Genomic DNA, 16,527 nt, shown 5'->3' with positions numbered 1-16,527 from the left:
ACAGAGTTGTTAGAACCAAAGACTAAGTTATTATCGAGAATGTATAACTTGCTGCTTAAATGGAACACTCAGGATGAGACAGTTAAATCAGCCATGATAAAATGGGCTCAGGACATTGGTTATAACATTATGTCTGAGGACTGGGAAAGGTTATGGACCACCGGTATGAAGTTTACGGCATGTAATGCCTTGAAAGAAAATATTATGAAAATGGTATACAGGTGGTACATGACCCCAGTCAAGCTTGCTAAGATTTACCATTTGTCCGACAATAAATGTTGGAAATGTAAGGAGGCTGAAGGGACATTTTTTCATCTTTGGTGGACCTGCCCAAGAGTGAAGGCTTTCTGGGAAATGATCTATAATGAGTTAAAAAAGGTGTTTAAATACACCTTTCCCAAGAAACCGGAGGCCTTTCTTCTGGGCATTGTCGGCCAGAAGGTGTTAAAAAAGGATAGAACCTTTTTTATGTATGCTACAACAGCAGCAAGAATCCTTATCGCCAAGCACTGGAAGACCCAAGATTTACCCACACTGGAGGACTGGCAGACGCAACTGATGAACTACATGGAATTAGCCGAGATGACTGCAAGGATCCGAGATTTGGGAGAAGAGGCAATGGAGGAGGACTGGAAAAAATTCAAAGACTATTTGCAAAAATATTATAAGTTATATGAATCTTAAGATGCCGTATGACTTGGAAGGCTAGCCCCAGCAACGAAAGTTGATTATATATGAAATTGGATAATATTTATGAAAGAATCAAAGTTTAAATGGGTAAAAATGACAATATGTTATATCTTTAGAGTAAATGGAAAATAAGAATTTAAACTTAAACTGCAATTGAAAATACAAAGAAACACACGAAATAAGGTTATAATTTGCTGATAACTTTATTGTTAAGAATGCACTGTGTGGGAGATGCGGGGAAGTCCGATAGAAATCTGAAACAAGTCGTTGAAATGGTTGTGACTTTCTGTTTTTTTTCTTTCTTTCTATTCTTTATGTTCTTTCTTTTTTCTGTTTTATCTGTAATCTGGAAAAAATGTAATAAAAATTATTATAAAAAAATAAAATAAAATAAAAAGAATGGATGCTTTTGAATTATGGTGCTGGAGGAGACTCTTGAGAGTCCCATGGACTGCAAGAAGATCAAACCTATCCATTCTTAAAGAAATCAGCCCTGAGTGCTCACTGGAAGGACAGATCGTGAAGCTGAGGCTCCAATACTTTGGCCACCTCATGAGAAGAGAAGACTCCCTGGAAAAGACCCTGATGTTGGGAAAGATGGAGGGCACAAGGAGAAGCGGACGAGAGAGGACGAGATGGTTGGACAGTGTTCTCGAAGCTACCAGCATGAGTTTGACTAAACTGCGGGAGGCAGTGGAAGACAGGAGTGCCTGGCGCGCTCTGGTCCATGGGGTCACAAAGAGTCGGACACGACTAAACGACTAAACAACAACAACATGTAGTCCCAGGCATTGCAAAGAGGGGGGCATTGCAAAGCCAGGACACCAGTGTGAAGAAAGCCTACTTCCTGGTCCCCACTGAAGCACCATCATCAGCATCAGTCCTCAGAGCACTTTTTTAAAATTTATATCCTGCCCTTCCTGTTAAAGAAGCCCAGGATGGCAAGCATATCAGTGCTAAAGTAATGCAATTTAAAATGTCTAAAATCAATTCCGTATATGTAAATATGTGTATGTAAAAAGGGGAAAACAATTCCAGTGGACATGCAGACTGGGATAGAGATCTCTGCTTAAAAGACTTATTGAAAAAGGAAGGTCTTTATGAGGCGCCAGGAAGACAGTAGAGACTGTGCCTGTCTAATATTTAATGGGAAGGCATTCCAAAGGGCAGGTGCCACTACACTTTACATACAGTATCACAATAACCCTTACAACTGCTGGGTGAGTTAAGTCACATGATTATCCCTGTGTCACAATTTTTTAGGGGGTCTTAAGATAATAAAGGTAGTGGCTTTCCCAAGGTCACAAAACACATATGCTTCTACCACCCCCTATCTCTCTGCAAACTTGTAAAATAAAACTGGACGTTAACGATTAGATTAATATCTAACTGCAACCTACTAACTGTAACCTATTACTAAAATATTGCAATGTTAGAAATGGAAGGAAATACTGTTGATAATATATTCATAAATTCAGCCAGTACAGCTGCAGAAAATTAAGTCACACCGGCCACATTTCAGTACGCATAAACCTGGGCAGCAGTACTGTTGACAGTTCAGTGCATAATATAGTTATGGCGCAAAATATTCAGAGCAGAGTGATGGGTAAGTTTACCGTATGTCTTCCGTGGCCTCGATACTTGGATTTCCACAAATGGGTTGTAGGCATAAGGTGTGCGGAACTGTCTCTTCTCTCCCTTATTTTGGCACCTGGTAAAAACCTAGGCTACTAGTCTTGGAGATAGGTACCCCACTGTGCTATTTTTAAGGATTTGTAGTCCTAAGGATCTGTGGTTTTATATACTATATGTGACCACCACCCCGCACTTTTAATTGTGATTGTTGGAACTTTATCCAAGGTGGGTTTTTGCTTTGTTCTTTGTTTTTATTGTACAACGTCCAGTTATGGTGAGGATAAATAAATAAAATAAACTGAATCTGTGACAGAATGAAGTAGGCCTTAAAGGGGGGGGGGGGGGACGGACGACGACATTCCCTGTCAGAGCTAGCTGAAGAAATTTCACTGTCTGAGGAGGAGAAGCAGTAGTTGGTAACCCCTCCTGCTCCCAGTCAGGGTTCATAGTCCCAAGGCTGACCAAGATACTTGGCACCTGAAGCAGAAAATCCTCTCACCAAATCTCCGCATTAAAGTTAGGCTCTCAGGCGTACATAAGCGTATTTGAAAATGTTAATCTGTTGGGTTTCCAGTACAGATAGCAATGCCCACCCCTGCCCCCTGAAAGGTTTCTGGGAGTGAAGTTACTTTGAGATGTTCGGATAAAATGTACTTGCATATTCCACAGTGTCCTCATGTAAGTGTTTGCCAACATACTTCAAACCCTGCAAGAAAGTGTGTTTAAGAATGAATGTTTGATTACATTGTACCAAGCTACAGGGTTGCTCTGTCTAGCGTTGTGAGAGAGAAGAGAAAAAAATACAACTGGGAAGATTCTGTAGCTCTAGAACCCTTGTCAGGTTTGATAAATAACTTTGTTCCCCTTTTCAGCTGACACCATCCAAAGACTATTGATTTTTATTTCTCCTGATAGTGCTGCTGTGCTCTTGTCACCTCTTATCTCTCTCCCTCCCTCCCTCTGTGGGTAGCCCTCCCTGGTACTCTCTTCTGAAAGCAAAAAATGTACAGTGAACCTTGCACAGTCCTAAGCGGTTGGTGCAAATGGCTGTTTTCATTCTTCTACCTGAAGGGGGTTAGGGAGCTCAATGTGTAATGTATTAACTAAAGAGAAAAAACACTTTAAGGAAAAGGGGGAAAAAGAATCAACACATTTGCTTCATTCATTTGCATTTACCGGAACAAATAAAAATTTAGAAGATGCTCAGGAATGGCTCTTAAGTTAGGAAAGAGGTGAGCAATTTGTTTCGCATGGTGGAGGGGAGGGCTCATTTGGAAATGTATTATCCTTAGCCAGAGGATTGCAGGTAATTTGAATACTGTAGGACCACATAATTCAAATTATTTCGCACATGATGTAGTTACGGCCATTCTCTCCCCCCCCCAAGTGGTTAGAAGTTCCAGGGTGCAATGCTGCTTATCCAGGGTTGGTTTATTTTAGAAGGAGGTCACAGAAGTCAACAAAAGGCATTTTGTAGTATTGGTGTTTATTTTCAAGTATGCAGGTTTCGCATAATTTGAGGCTGGCAGCTTAAAACACTCAAGCAGGTTTGCTGTACGCCAAATCTTCTGCATTCCTAGATGCTGTTAGTTTACAGAGCCCCCTAAACTCAGCTTAACTATCCCTCTCTCTTTCTTCCTGAACTCTTAACTGCAGTCTGATTCATTTGTTCCCATTTGTGGACACACACAGAGAACTGGATTGCATTGTTCATAGCTAGGAGGGAGGAAGAAAATGTATTCTTGCTATCCCCTTCTCTGGAAGCAATCGTCTAAATATTAGCTCCCATTTAGGGCCATCACCTGAATATCCCAACCTATTAGCATTCCAAGGCTCTGGCCAGATACTACCTTAAGGGCAGACTCAGCCATGATAGTTTTATTCACAGAAATCCAATTGCAAAACTCGTAGATATTAACTAGCCACTACCTGAAACAGTGAGATGCTGCTGTAGGGCTGTCAAGGGGAAGGGAGGAATTTCCACCTTTACCTATAAGTGCCAGGTGGCCTTGCACTGTACTGTGCAAATGCAAGCTCATTGGCTGGATTTCTACCACTGGCACGGATGCAGGTTGCTGGCATCAGTAAGGGTGGCTACTTAGTTAGCCACTGTACCTCCTGCCACCCCTGTTGCTTCCTGGCATTTAATAGGGTGGGGATTCCTCTCCCTTGATCACACAACATGAGCTATTCCTGCCAAGAACAAGTGCAATGTATTGCTGTGAGTTCGGTCAGCTTGGATGAAACATTGGGTCCACTCAGTGCCGTAGTGGGATGGGGGCAGCCCACAGGGCAGTAAGCCCAGGCATAAAATTGTTAGGAGCAAAAAATTCAACACCCAGCACTGTCTCAATATAGCTGCACACTTCCATCACTGGGCTCCGCTGAAAACAGCTACTCCATGCAAACCAGGAAGTGACCTCTCCAGACAATGGAATGACTCTTCATATCTCTGCGGCTGTGATCTTCTAGGTGACAGACTCTGTTAGGCAGTTGAATGTGCATATGTTTTCCTTCTGTTACTCTCCCTCCTGCCCACCCCTCCACGCAGTCCCGGATGCTGGCAGCCCATGCTACACCACTGGGTCCCCTTCCAGAACCTGTGATCCTGTACCTGTGATGGTAGAAGGTATAAGAGGAAACCTGTCAAGGTAGTGGCTTTGGTCGGCAACTAAGTATCATGATTTCTATGATTTAGCCTATGCAAATAATTTGCTCTATGCTATAGAAGCAAATGGGTGTGAATAAAACCATACATCCCAAATACATCTCTCCGCAATGACCTTCGTGACCAGGATACAGTGGTGCCTCGCAAGACGAAATTAATTCGTTCCGCGAATTTTTTCGTCTAGTGAATTTTTCGTCTTGCGAAGCACGGTTTCCCATAGGAATGCATTGAAAATCAATTAATGCGTTCCTATGGTCAAAAAAAGTCCAAACAAAGCCAAATTTGGTACAACAAGAGTTTATTAAGTGCTCTTTAAAGTCACACATACTGTAAAGAGCATTTCAAAATTCAAACCCAGAATTTTTTTTAAAAAACAGCAGAGTTGCCCAATGGTCACAGAAAATCATAAAAATGCAGGAAAAAAACCACAAGCTTCCAGATTCTTGCAAACCCCTCCCCAACTGTTCCCCCAGCCACCCAGCACACAGAAATTCAAATCCAGAATTTTTTTAAAAAAACAGCAGAGTGGCCCAATGGTCACAGAAAATCATAAAAATGCAGAAAAAACCCACAAGCTTCCAGATTCTTGCAAACCCCTCCCCAACACCAAGTCCTTGAATTCCAAACACCCCAACCCAAAATCCAAAACCCCCCCAAAAAGTTTTAAAAGCTTAACTTACCAAATGGCGGCAAAAGAAGTTTTGGAAAAGCTTCAAAAATCACCAAAGTCTTTAAAAACCTCAAAAAAGGCTACTATGTACACTGCGTTCTATGAGTTGCTCCTCGAAGTCAAGTCGCAACTGGATTAACGGTGTTAAGAAAAAGGAAACAAATTTGCAAGACGTTTTCGTCTTGCGAAGCAAGCCCATAGGGAAATTCGTCTTGCGAAGCAGCTCAAAAAACAGAAAACCCTTTCGTCTAGCGAGTTTTCCGTCTTGCGAGGCATTCGTCTTGTGGGGCACCATTGTATTGAGTCCTAAGCCCAGAACCCCTGGAGTCTCTCACATCTCAGAGATTGGGGTGGCATGTAACAGTATCATCAGCTGAAAGTCTAGGGGACACATGGAGACCCTAAGGAGTATCAGCTACCCACACAAATGCAAAAGAGGGGTGGGCGTAACTGTGGAAATAGAATTTGCTGGAAATAAACTTTGTGAATATTTTCCCTCTTCTCCAGACTAAACGTGTCCAACTCCCTCAATCATTCCTCATAAGGCTTGGTTTCCTGACTGTTATTTTATTGCTTGCCCTCCTCTGCTTTTCAATATCCTTCTTAAACTGTGGTGCCCAAAACTGGGCACAGCACTCCAGTTTGGGTCTGTCCATGATAGAATAAAATGGTACTATTACTTCCTTGATCTGGGCATTATACTCAAAGGTAGCAATTTTATTCTGTTATTAACAATCACAGCACAGTTTTGTAGATAACCATTTTTAGAATTAAAACAACATTTGATTAGAAGATCATGGTGCTGACATTAGAGTGGCATAAACAAGCACTCCTGTAAAATGCCCATATGAAGAATGAAGTGCCAAGGCATGTACTGGCAGGATTATGCCATAATGTTTTTGACACCAACAGACTCCTGCAGTCTTGTTTGGCAGAACTTTGGTGCCGAGACAGCAGTGACATGAGATAATTGGCAGATCAAATATTTGCAGTGAGCATATTGCTTATGTTTGATTTTGTTATGTCATAAACAGCCAATCCAAATGCCCAGAAGTTGAGATCATTTCCCCTCCATGGACAGGTTATTTGACTCCTGCATGCTGCTTGGCAAAACCCAAGGTCTAAAACGGGAAATGCACAATAGGTAACAATGACATCATTTTTGGACTGTCCTGGTCCTGTTAGTGACAGCATGCGAGCTTTCCGTCTGTTGAAGTGTTTGTCAAGCAAGATGATTCTTGTGAAATTTGATATCCTACCATCTTTCTCCCCACCCCCCTTTCTTCTTAAAAAGTAAATTATGATTGTTTCCTGTTCTGGAAATGAGATTGACTGCGAGTAATTCTTGAGCTGTCAGGGAGCACTGTAGGATAGGCATCTTTGCCAGGAAGACATGACTGGCAGATGAAAAGGGATGATTATGGAAATGTTTAAAAGGGGTCAGCTGGAAGAGAACCAGGGCAAGGATAACTAAAACAAAAGAAAAACAGTAAGCTAGCAGCATGCTACTGTGGGTGGCAGGCAAATTAAAATGATGGGGAAAGAGCAGAATCATTTGAGGCAGCGGGGTGTTGCAAGGTCCACAAGGAAGAGGCGCAAAGGACCTGAAAGCCTGTAGAAGAATAAGGGGTTGCGCATTGGCTAAACCAACAAATCAAGGAGCAGATTAATACACAGCACTACTCCTTCATCCCACAACCCATTGGCCCGTGTGCACAAACTCTACACACTTATAACACAGGCCTTTGAGTTATACTACTGCACCAAGTTACCAGCCGCCGGATCATTATTGTGAAACGTAAATTTGTCATTTTGATGTTTTAGGTTTTTATAAGTTATAATAATGGCATTTTGTATTTTATAATTTTATTATGGATTGTTCACTGCCCTAGGGTTTTTTGATGAAGGGTGGTCTATACGTGAAAATAACACTAATATTAATCATATATATGTGCCTAGGCTCCTCAGCATGATTGGGTGACCCTGCTTTTAGCAGGGTTCTCAATTATGTATCTATGGAAAAGTCCCATAGCTTACTGGGAGAGCATTGACGGTGTATGCCGAAGTTCTGAGGTTCAGCCCCTGGCTGGGATTGGTAGGGCTGGCAGAGGCCACTGCCTGAAATTCTGGAGAGATGCAGTCAGTGTAGACAATACAGAGATACATGGACCAATGGCTTGACTTGGTATAATGCATGTTCCTTTGTACGCAAATAACTGATCAAAGTGCAGAAGATGGAGCGATGAGTGTGATCCTTCTCCTCTCTGTGTTAAGAACTCCATAAGAGCCTGATGGAACAGACCAAAGGCCTGTTTAGTGGAACATTTTGTTTTCCAGCTGCTACCAGTCAGATGCCTCTGTAAAAGTCACAAGCGGGAGATAAGGGTGACAGACTTCTCTCACCGCTGTTCCCTATTAGCTGGTGATTGCTTACTCTGAACCATCATGATTTGTACCCATTGATAGCTTTATATGCCATGGTTTTTAAAAATTATTTAATTTATTTCATTTTAAAAAGACCTCAAAACTGTTTTCCCTAATTCCATTTTTTAAAGCCATCTAAGATACTCAACCACCACCTTTCCCAATGGTGCCATTTTATTGCTGTCTGGAGGGGCTATAGCAAAACAAAGGCAGGACAAAACAACAAACAAATAAACAAACCAGAACATTTGTGGTGTAAAAAGTTACCCAGCAAAGGTTGATAGATAACAGGGCAGCCTTGTAGAAAAATTCCCTCCCTTTATCTGGAGGCAGCAAGTTGTTTATATTGGGGTGGGGGTGCGGTTGAGCAGAGGAGTACACTCTTATGTTAGCAGAGAAATCCTTTCCCTCAGATGGATGGACGGAGGGTGGCTGGGAGGGGGCTGTCATTGGCCCCTTATAAGCTTCTAGAAGGTCTAAACAAGGTGTATTAAAAACAGTGGTACCTCGGGTTAAGTACTTAATTCGTTCCGGAGGTCCATTCTAAACCTGAAACTGTTCTTAACCTGAAGCACCACTTTAACTAATGGGGCCTCCAGCTGCCACCGCAGCACAATTTCTGTTCTCGTCCTGAAGCAAAGTTCTTAACCTGAAGCACTATTTCTGGGTTAGCGGAGTCTGTAACCTGAAGCGTATGTAACCTGAAGCGTATGTAACCCGAGGTATCACTCTATAAGAAAACCTGCTTGGCTGAGCTGAGGAGGGAGTCCACAGTTCCTCCTTTTGAAAGTCATAATTTGAGCTATGCAAATGAAGCTTTGGGGGATATCCATTTCAGTTTCCAGATGTTCTCAGTGATCGTGCCACAGGCTAGCTAAAGGCAACTTAGCACTTGTCGCTGGTAAGCTAGTAGACAAATTAGCAGTGTTCTGACCATATGAGTTTTGGTGCAGGCTTAGCAACGGCCAGTCAGCTGCTTGCTTAGTGTAAGCAATTGATCCTAGTTGAGAACACAAGCGGCAGAGCCTGCTCTCGCTTTCATGCAAAGGGATCTCTTCCTTCCTTCCTCTTCAAAGGTGGCAGAAGATAAGCTGTGCATGCTCTTGTCTTTGTGCTGATCGACAGAGGGCAGATCTGTGCCAAGTGCACGTAGAGCCCTGCATCTCCATGCCACATAACAAACTCTGGCAATATAGCAGCCACTGTGCACGCACACACACACACTCCTAGAGGCTTCTCATTTCCTATGGCAGTTGCCCCTTCCAGCTTGGAGTAAACAGATTGTACAACACTACAGTTACAGGTTCCATTTGTCACGAATGTCCCAGCCTATTCTCTCGTCCAAGAGCAGTGAGCAGCCACAACAGAAACAAGAAAGCAGGGGAACCATCTCCTGTGGCCATCAGTCTTGGACAGAGAGCATGTTATCACTGGAACGTGTATTTGTTCGTGTGTGTGTGCGCGTTTGCGTGTGTGTAAAACCTCCCTAAGAAAATGACTTTATCCACTGATTCAGGAGCTCCTGAGAGCACTTACCTCCTGCAGTATGCAATTAATGTAGAGAAATGTATTGTGTGTTTTTTAATTACACCGTGTGCATGTGCTCCTTTTTAGATGGTGCCGCTAATCAACCAGGCATGTGACATCCTGCTGAGTAACTTAAAGGTCTATGCAGATTCTGGCACAGCTTTTGACATCCAAAGGTACTTTAATAAATTAGAAGCGAGGGAAGTTTTTACAGGTACTTGATTTGCCAAGCTATTCTAAGTATGCAATTATTTTACAAATGGAGTTTTTAATTTTTCTGTCTTGATGTGGACATTGCCACTTTCAAATGATTATATCTGCCCCCCTCTTGTTTTTACTACAGCACAATATTTTAACAGTAGCAATTACAAGCAAAAGTAATTGTAGTGGAGTATCTAATCTGTAGCTGCCTGTAACATCCGTGGGGGGCAGGGGGAGAATGTTCTTAGTGGCTGCATCCAGCCATTGTGATCTGAACCCTAAACTGTGGTCCATCTTTAACTATGGTTTCTTGAAGCAATCCATCTTCATAACTCAGACCCGTTTGACAAAGATCCTTTCCAGTGTTAATTGAAAGCTTCCTTTTGCAGATTCTGCCTCTTTTATTGCTGCTTGTTGACTGTGGTTGGGAAAAAGATTGTGGTTGAGAAAAGATTTTATGATATTCATTCAGTTTCCAGATGCAGGTCCTGATAAGCTAGTATATAACAGAGCAGTCCTAAGAGTGGCTGGGGAGCCATGGAATAGGTGATCCTCTGTCACATCTGAGCCCTGCCAGTTCCTGCTGGCCAGGGCAGAAAGTGGGGCATTTTTCTTTTTGCTGTGCTAGCTCCAGGCTGCAGCAGCAGAGAAACCCCAATCAAGCCCCTCTTCAGGAAAGGTCCAGTCTAAGATGCAGCACCACCAGTAACACTGCCAGCATAGCTTCTTGCTTGCTCTCACTTTTGGTGGATTCAGCAAGGGTCTCCATAGCTGCAGAGCCCAGCAGAGAAACACTTCTGCTGATACCCCCGCCAGCTCTACTACTCAGGTAGTTAGGATTGTGTTCTTACTTAGCATAAATCTGACTTCCATTTTCCTATGTCAGCACTGACATGATGCTACATGGTGGGAGTGAAGAGTGAAAACACAACCAAGTGAATGTGTGTTATGTATGTATTTATATATTTTTATTTCTCTGTACTCAGTACTGTATGCCTGGCGACTGGCAGCTTAATTGTAGACTGATTACATCATAATGTGTGCCATTTTAGGTTCTGTGTAAGATCTGCCACTGAAGATTTTTACATTGGCCCATTCACAAATGCAATTATCACTTGATGTTGCAGTCATCATCAGATAAACACCTATGTGTGAACCAGCCCCAGAACTTTTGCAAAACTCAGATTCAGAAAATGGGGAGTTTGTTGTGTTTAGAGTTATTAGCAAGTATACATTCAATTTTGTAGTTTAAAAGTACAACTTCTTTACCATTTGCAAAAATGAAAGGTATAAATATTATTCACAATCAACTTCAGAAGATAATGTGCTTAGTTTTTCATTTTATAAATATCTCCTGACATATCATCCTGAAATGAATCTTTAAAAGGTTTGGCACATATAAAAACTCAAATTGTCTTAAATAGGCTCAGAAAAATAAACCCTAGGAGACAGTTTTGCAACAAAGGCAGAAACAGAAATGTGGGATGACAAACACTGCAGTTTAACAGCAACCTTCTTAAATCTTTTACAGGAATTACAGTAGCTTTACCCTGGATGTTGTTGCTAGTGTGGCTTTTGGTACCCATGTGGACTCCCAGAAGAATCCTGAGGATGCTTTTGTTAAGAACACCAGAAGATTCTTTGAACTTTCATTATTTAAACCCATCTTAATCCTAGCCAGTAAGTATAACATCACAGTGCTCTGTACACGTTCCAACTGTTCCTATTTTTTTCTTTAAACAGTTGTTTGTTACAAACCAAAAGTTGTCCATGACAGTGGTTTAGAATGCAACAGGGAAGAAGAAAGATTATGCAAGGGCCTCAAACATGTGTAAAAGAAGAATGTATTAATACAGTTAAATTAAGGGTCACACACCTTTTTGGGACTAGTGGGCACTATGCAAATATTGAGAGAGCATGAGACCAGTGTATAACATGAAATGTGATAATACAGTCATGGTGACATTTCCCCCATAAATTTCCAACTAGAAAATGCTTAACCTGCCCCCCATTGCCAACCCTAAACCAAAGATTAGGTTGTGAACCCACTTACTAGAGAGTAAACCCCTTTAAATACAAAGAGGCTTCTGAATAGATGTGTGTACTGTAACTACACAGTGAATTCTTAATTAGTGCCTGGGTTTAGGTCATGCAGAGCTAGAGATATGCCCATTGAATTCAATAGGGCCCATTCCTAGGTTAGTGGGTACAGGATTTCAGCCTAAGTAGATTAAAAAAATGAGCTTGTTTATTTGTGTGTGGCATTTGTGTGTCACCTCATATTAAATTTTCTGGGCAGTTTACAGTAAGTAAAAATAATTTAAATACAGAATAGTCACAAATACGTCAGATTAAAAATTACTAAAGTACCACAAGAAAACAAAAACTCACTGCACCCCCAAACTGAACACAGATTGAAAAATGGAGGCCAAAATGACATAGTTATTTAAGAGGCCTTGTGTGAACAAAAAGGTATTCACTAGGCACCAGAAACACAAGAAGGATCACCCCAGGCAGTCATGCTTGGGAAGCCTGCTCCACAACTGAGGTGCTGGGATTTAAAAGGTCCTTTCTCTGGTGGTTATCCAGGGTGGCAATCATTCAGTACTGGGGGCGCCTGTAGCAGGGCTTCAGAAGAGGATCTTGACGTTCAGGTAGGCATTGACTGGAAAAATGGTTAAAACAGATAATGTATTCATGTTATAATTTATTTGCTACTCCTTAAGACATTTATGGTAGTGATCCTACCCCCCATAAATTGTAAAGAGCAGTGGAGTTCAATAAGATTAGTTTCAATTATTTTTGTTTTTGACGTAACTAACCATAACAGTGATAACAATAAGCAAGGGCTACAATCCTATGCACTCTTACCACCAGCAGTGTAGCGTGGCCAGGTTTGGGTTGTTTTAAAAAGGGAGTTAGGTGCTCCCTGTCAGTAACACTTGAGAGGGCTGAAATTCTCTTTATGTGGTAGCATTTACTAAAATGTGAAAGCAAAACCTGTGACTGCTTATCCCTTAACAATATCAAAGTAATGATGAGGCATGTTGGAAACAAAAGAAGAATTTTATTTATATGCAGTCTATGAGGGTTAAAACTTAATGGATACTTGGATGAGGCAGATTACTTTGTTTCAGTCACAATCACTTTACAGAATTAAATCAATAACTTTACTTAAGACCTCCACTTTAAACCTGTTTCTGATTAAACTGATTCCTCCTAAAATGGGTATTTGTTCTACTAAACCAGTAAAAACGCTTACAGCCCCTTGTAGGATCTTTTCTTTTCCCTCAAGGAAATAAACTGACTTGCCCTGCCTAGCAAACCCCTAACCACCCAGGTAATCCCTTGGTAAACCATTGCTAAATCTAATCCTGACTCTTACCAAGCACTACCTGACAGGTTAACTACAGGGTCTAATTTTTAACTCCACCCAACCCTGCTTGGCTTCTGGGTATCCAGAAAGATGAACCCAAGGTCCGTCCAATCACACAGTCATAGAATTCTGCTGCACTCCACCTTTCTGTGTAGATGGAGTTTCTCTCTCTCCATTTGACACACCAATCTAGCACGTTAGTCCGTTTAATTGTTTATAACAATAGCCACTCAGTGTGTAGAATTGGAATTTATTGTTCTCCAGTTTAAGGCAGTTACCGGTTAATAATAATAATAATAATAATAATAATAATAATAATAATAATAATTTATTATTTATACCCCGCCCATCTGGCTGGGCTTCCCCAGCCACTCTGGGCGGCTTCCAAAAGAATATTAAAATACTATAATACATCAAACATTAAAAGCTTCCCGAAACAGGGCTGCCTTCAGATGTCTTCTAAAAGCCTGGTAGTTGTTGTTCTCTTTAGGAATCAATTGATCAAGTCTCAGATTTGTGCCATGCACACAACTCAAGCTTTATGAATATTATGCAGCAAGGTAGTTCCTATGAAGGGAAAAATACTTCGGGGCAAATTCCTCATTTGAAAAAAAACACACTAGAAACATTTAGTGACCTTCTATTTAATGGTTCACTTAGTTAAAGGGTACATTTACACAAAACTTCCTGCAGCCCCGAGACAAACCTTGTGATTGTCTCAAGAGTCTGTAAATACAGTTTGCTGCAGTTAGTCTCTTTGGAGAAGTATATATAAGCTTTAATAGGGCATTAAATGAGGCACCCTGCTTTCCAGAATGAAAAGGGATGATGGAAATTGAATTAATGTAACCTTCCAGTCACATTCTCAGAGCTGTCTTACCTTGCAGGTTGGTTTGTAAAGTGTATGTGTGTTTTTAAAAGCCTCATAATGAATTAAGTGTGCTGTGGCATACATTGCAATGTTGCAGAACCCTGAACACACATTGAATCCTATTTCTCTGTAGAACAGCCTTCCCCAACCTAATGCCCTCCAAATGATTTTGGACTTCAACTCCCATTGCCTAGCTCTAATATTGTAAATTAGAGAAATGTATGAGATGCGTCCTACAACCATGTGTTCATCTCAGTAATCGGAGTAATCTGAGAAAGTATATGCGACCCTCTAGTCAACAATGACAACATAAGAAAGCAGTAGTATTTTTTATTTTAAAAACTCTGAAAGGAAAGGAAATCCATATACATAGGGGTTGTGGATATTTGCATTAATAGCTAATGATGGTTTGTTTTTTTTTGAAACTCTCTTAAAGTTGCATTTCCGTTCGTAATGGTCCCCCTGCTTCAGATTTTGCCAAATAAGAAACGAGATGAGGTGAATGGATTTTTTATCAATGCCATTAAGAATATGATTGCTTTGAGAGACCAGCAAGACCCAAATGAGGTAAGACTTCTTTATGGTAGGAAAAGCCATTCATGACCCAACCAAATTGTGTGCATTTAGTCCACTGCTTCCTACAGTGATTAATTTGTTGCCTCTAGGACAGACATGGGATGCTGGTGGCGCTGTGGTCTAAACCACAGAGCCTAGGGCTTGCCGATCGGAAGGTTGGCGGTTCGAATTTGCGTGACGGGGTGAGCTCCCGTTGCTCGGTCCCTGCTCCTGCCAACCTAGCAGTCCGAAAGCACGTCAAAGTGCAAGTAGATAAATAGGTACCGCTCCGGTGGGAAGGTAAACGGTGTTTCCGTGCACTGCTCTGGTTTGCCAGAAGCGGCTTAGTCATGCTGGCCACATGACCTGGAAAAACGGTCTGCAGACAAACGTTGGCTCGCTCGGCCAGTAAAGCAAGATGGGCGCTGCAACCCCAGAGTCGTCCATGACTGGACTTAACTGTCAGGGGTCCTTTCCTTTTTTTTAAGGATAGACATGTTCAACGGGTCAACTGTGATTTTCTTAAAAAAAGCTCACCAACTCTGGGCAATCCTCCCCCCAAAAAGCTCAACCATCCATTGACAATGGGTAGATCACTGCCAGGTTTTTTTTTATACTGGGAGTAGATTGCAGTCTCTTGGGATTTGGACATGCCTGCTCTAGAAAGCCCTTAAGCAAGGCACAATGGCAGTAGCCTTTGCCTAATTTTTCACTCCCAGCATCCAGCATACTTCAGAATTATAGTGTCTCTGCTAACTGTAGAGATGATATCAAACGCAGCAAAGGCCTCAGTCCAAATTGCAAACTCTGTCTGCTTTAATGTGTTCAACAATTTGGCTGATTATTTTGCTCTTGACTTCTACATGTTTTTGCACTTCTTGATGTACATTGCAACTGGAGCTGTGAAAAGGGTACAGAAAGTTCACTTTTCTGGTGACTTATATGTTCTTATTAAAACTAGTATTGAAAATTGCACTTAGAACTTGCAAAAATTTCCAACCCAGTAATTTTATCCATTTAAAAGCATGACATTTCTTCCAGTCTGGGTTTTTAAAAAACCATTTGTAATATTTTTTTTTTTTGGCTCTCTTTCTCTTTCTTTCTTTTGGCTCTTTTCTCTATGTTATTATAGATATCTCTTTCCCTTTTGTCACTTTCATCCTTCATCATACCTTTGGTGCTGGAACACCCGGCGTCACATCCTTCAGGCCACAGCTCAAACCTCATTTCTTCCATGAAGCCTTTAGTTTAATCTCCTTCATCTCCATCCCCAGCTGAAATGAACCATAAATACATACAACACCATTTGTGCATATTAAGGGTTCAATAGTCTTGCTCTCTTTGCTATGGTGAAAGGGAAGCCAAGCTCTGGAAAGTGAAAAGAGTCTAAGGCCGAAGCTACACACCAAATCAAATCTACATGACTGCACCCTCTCCTCAACTTGGAAATGGAGACATGAGACAGTCCTGTGGGCTTGCCTCTGTGCCTAAGGGGCACTCGGGGGTTGGCAGTGCCCATTAGGTTTGCACCTCCAGCTCTGAGCTTGTTTTCTGCTACTCCCCACTCCCACCCCACCCCTGGTCCAAACTTAGAGCTGGAAAGAGGAACAGATTTTCCAGTAACCTCATGCTGTGTTTTGAGACTTAGCACAAGCTCAAAGCCAACGCCCTTCCCCCTGCAGGAGGAAGCCCTTGTGACAACAAATTTTTGGTTGGCCAGTTTTAGGTTTCATTTTTCCATTGTGAGATAATTTCCCACTGCTTTCCTTCTGGAAAACCCACTGTTTACCGCTGAATTGCAACAAACATTACAGCCATACCTCAGGTTACAGACGCTTCAGGTCGTGTTTTTTCACGTTATGGACCCGCCAAAACCCGGAAGTACCGGAACGGGTTACTTCTGGGTTTCG

At 41.7% G+C, this 16,527-nt stretch overlaps 1 protein-coding gene across 4 annotated transcripts in view; it reads left to right on the top strand.

The window, feature by feature from the left end:
* Positions 1-16,527, top strand: part of TBXAS1 (thromboxane A synthase 1) — a 207,933-nt gene that overhangs the window by 125,293 nt on the left and 66,113 nt on the right. For all 4 annotated transcript variants that reach the window (XM_082240544.1, XM_082240547.1, XM_082240545.1 and 1 more), the window contains exons 7-9: positions 9,702-9,790; positions 11,347-11,495; positions 14,499-14,629. In XM_082240544.1, coding sequence (XP_082096670.1) covers positions 9,702-9,790; positions 11,347-11,495; positions 14,499-14,629 — 369 coding nt within the window. The remainder of the gene's footprint in view (positions 1-9,701; positions 9,791-11,346; positions 11,496-14,498; positions 14,630-16,527) is intronic.

This window comes from Podarcis vaucheri (genome assembly GCF_965113315.1).
Source record: "Podarcis vaucheri genome assembly, chromosome: 10".
Lineage (NCBI taxonomy): Eukaryota > Metazoa > Chordata > Lepidosauria > Squamata > Lacertidae > Podarcis > Podarcis vaucheri.
Note: the sequence above shows the minus strand (reverse complement) of the source record. Positions and strands in the feature narration are given on the sequence as shown.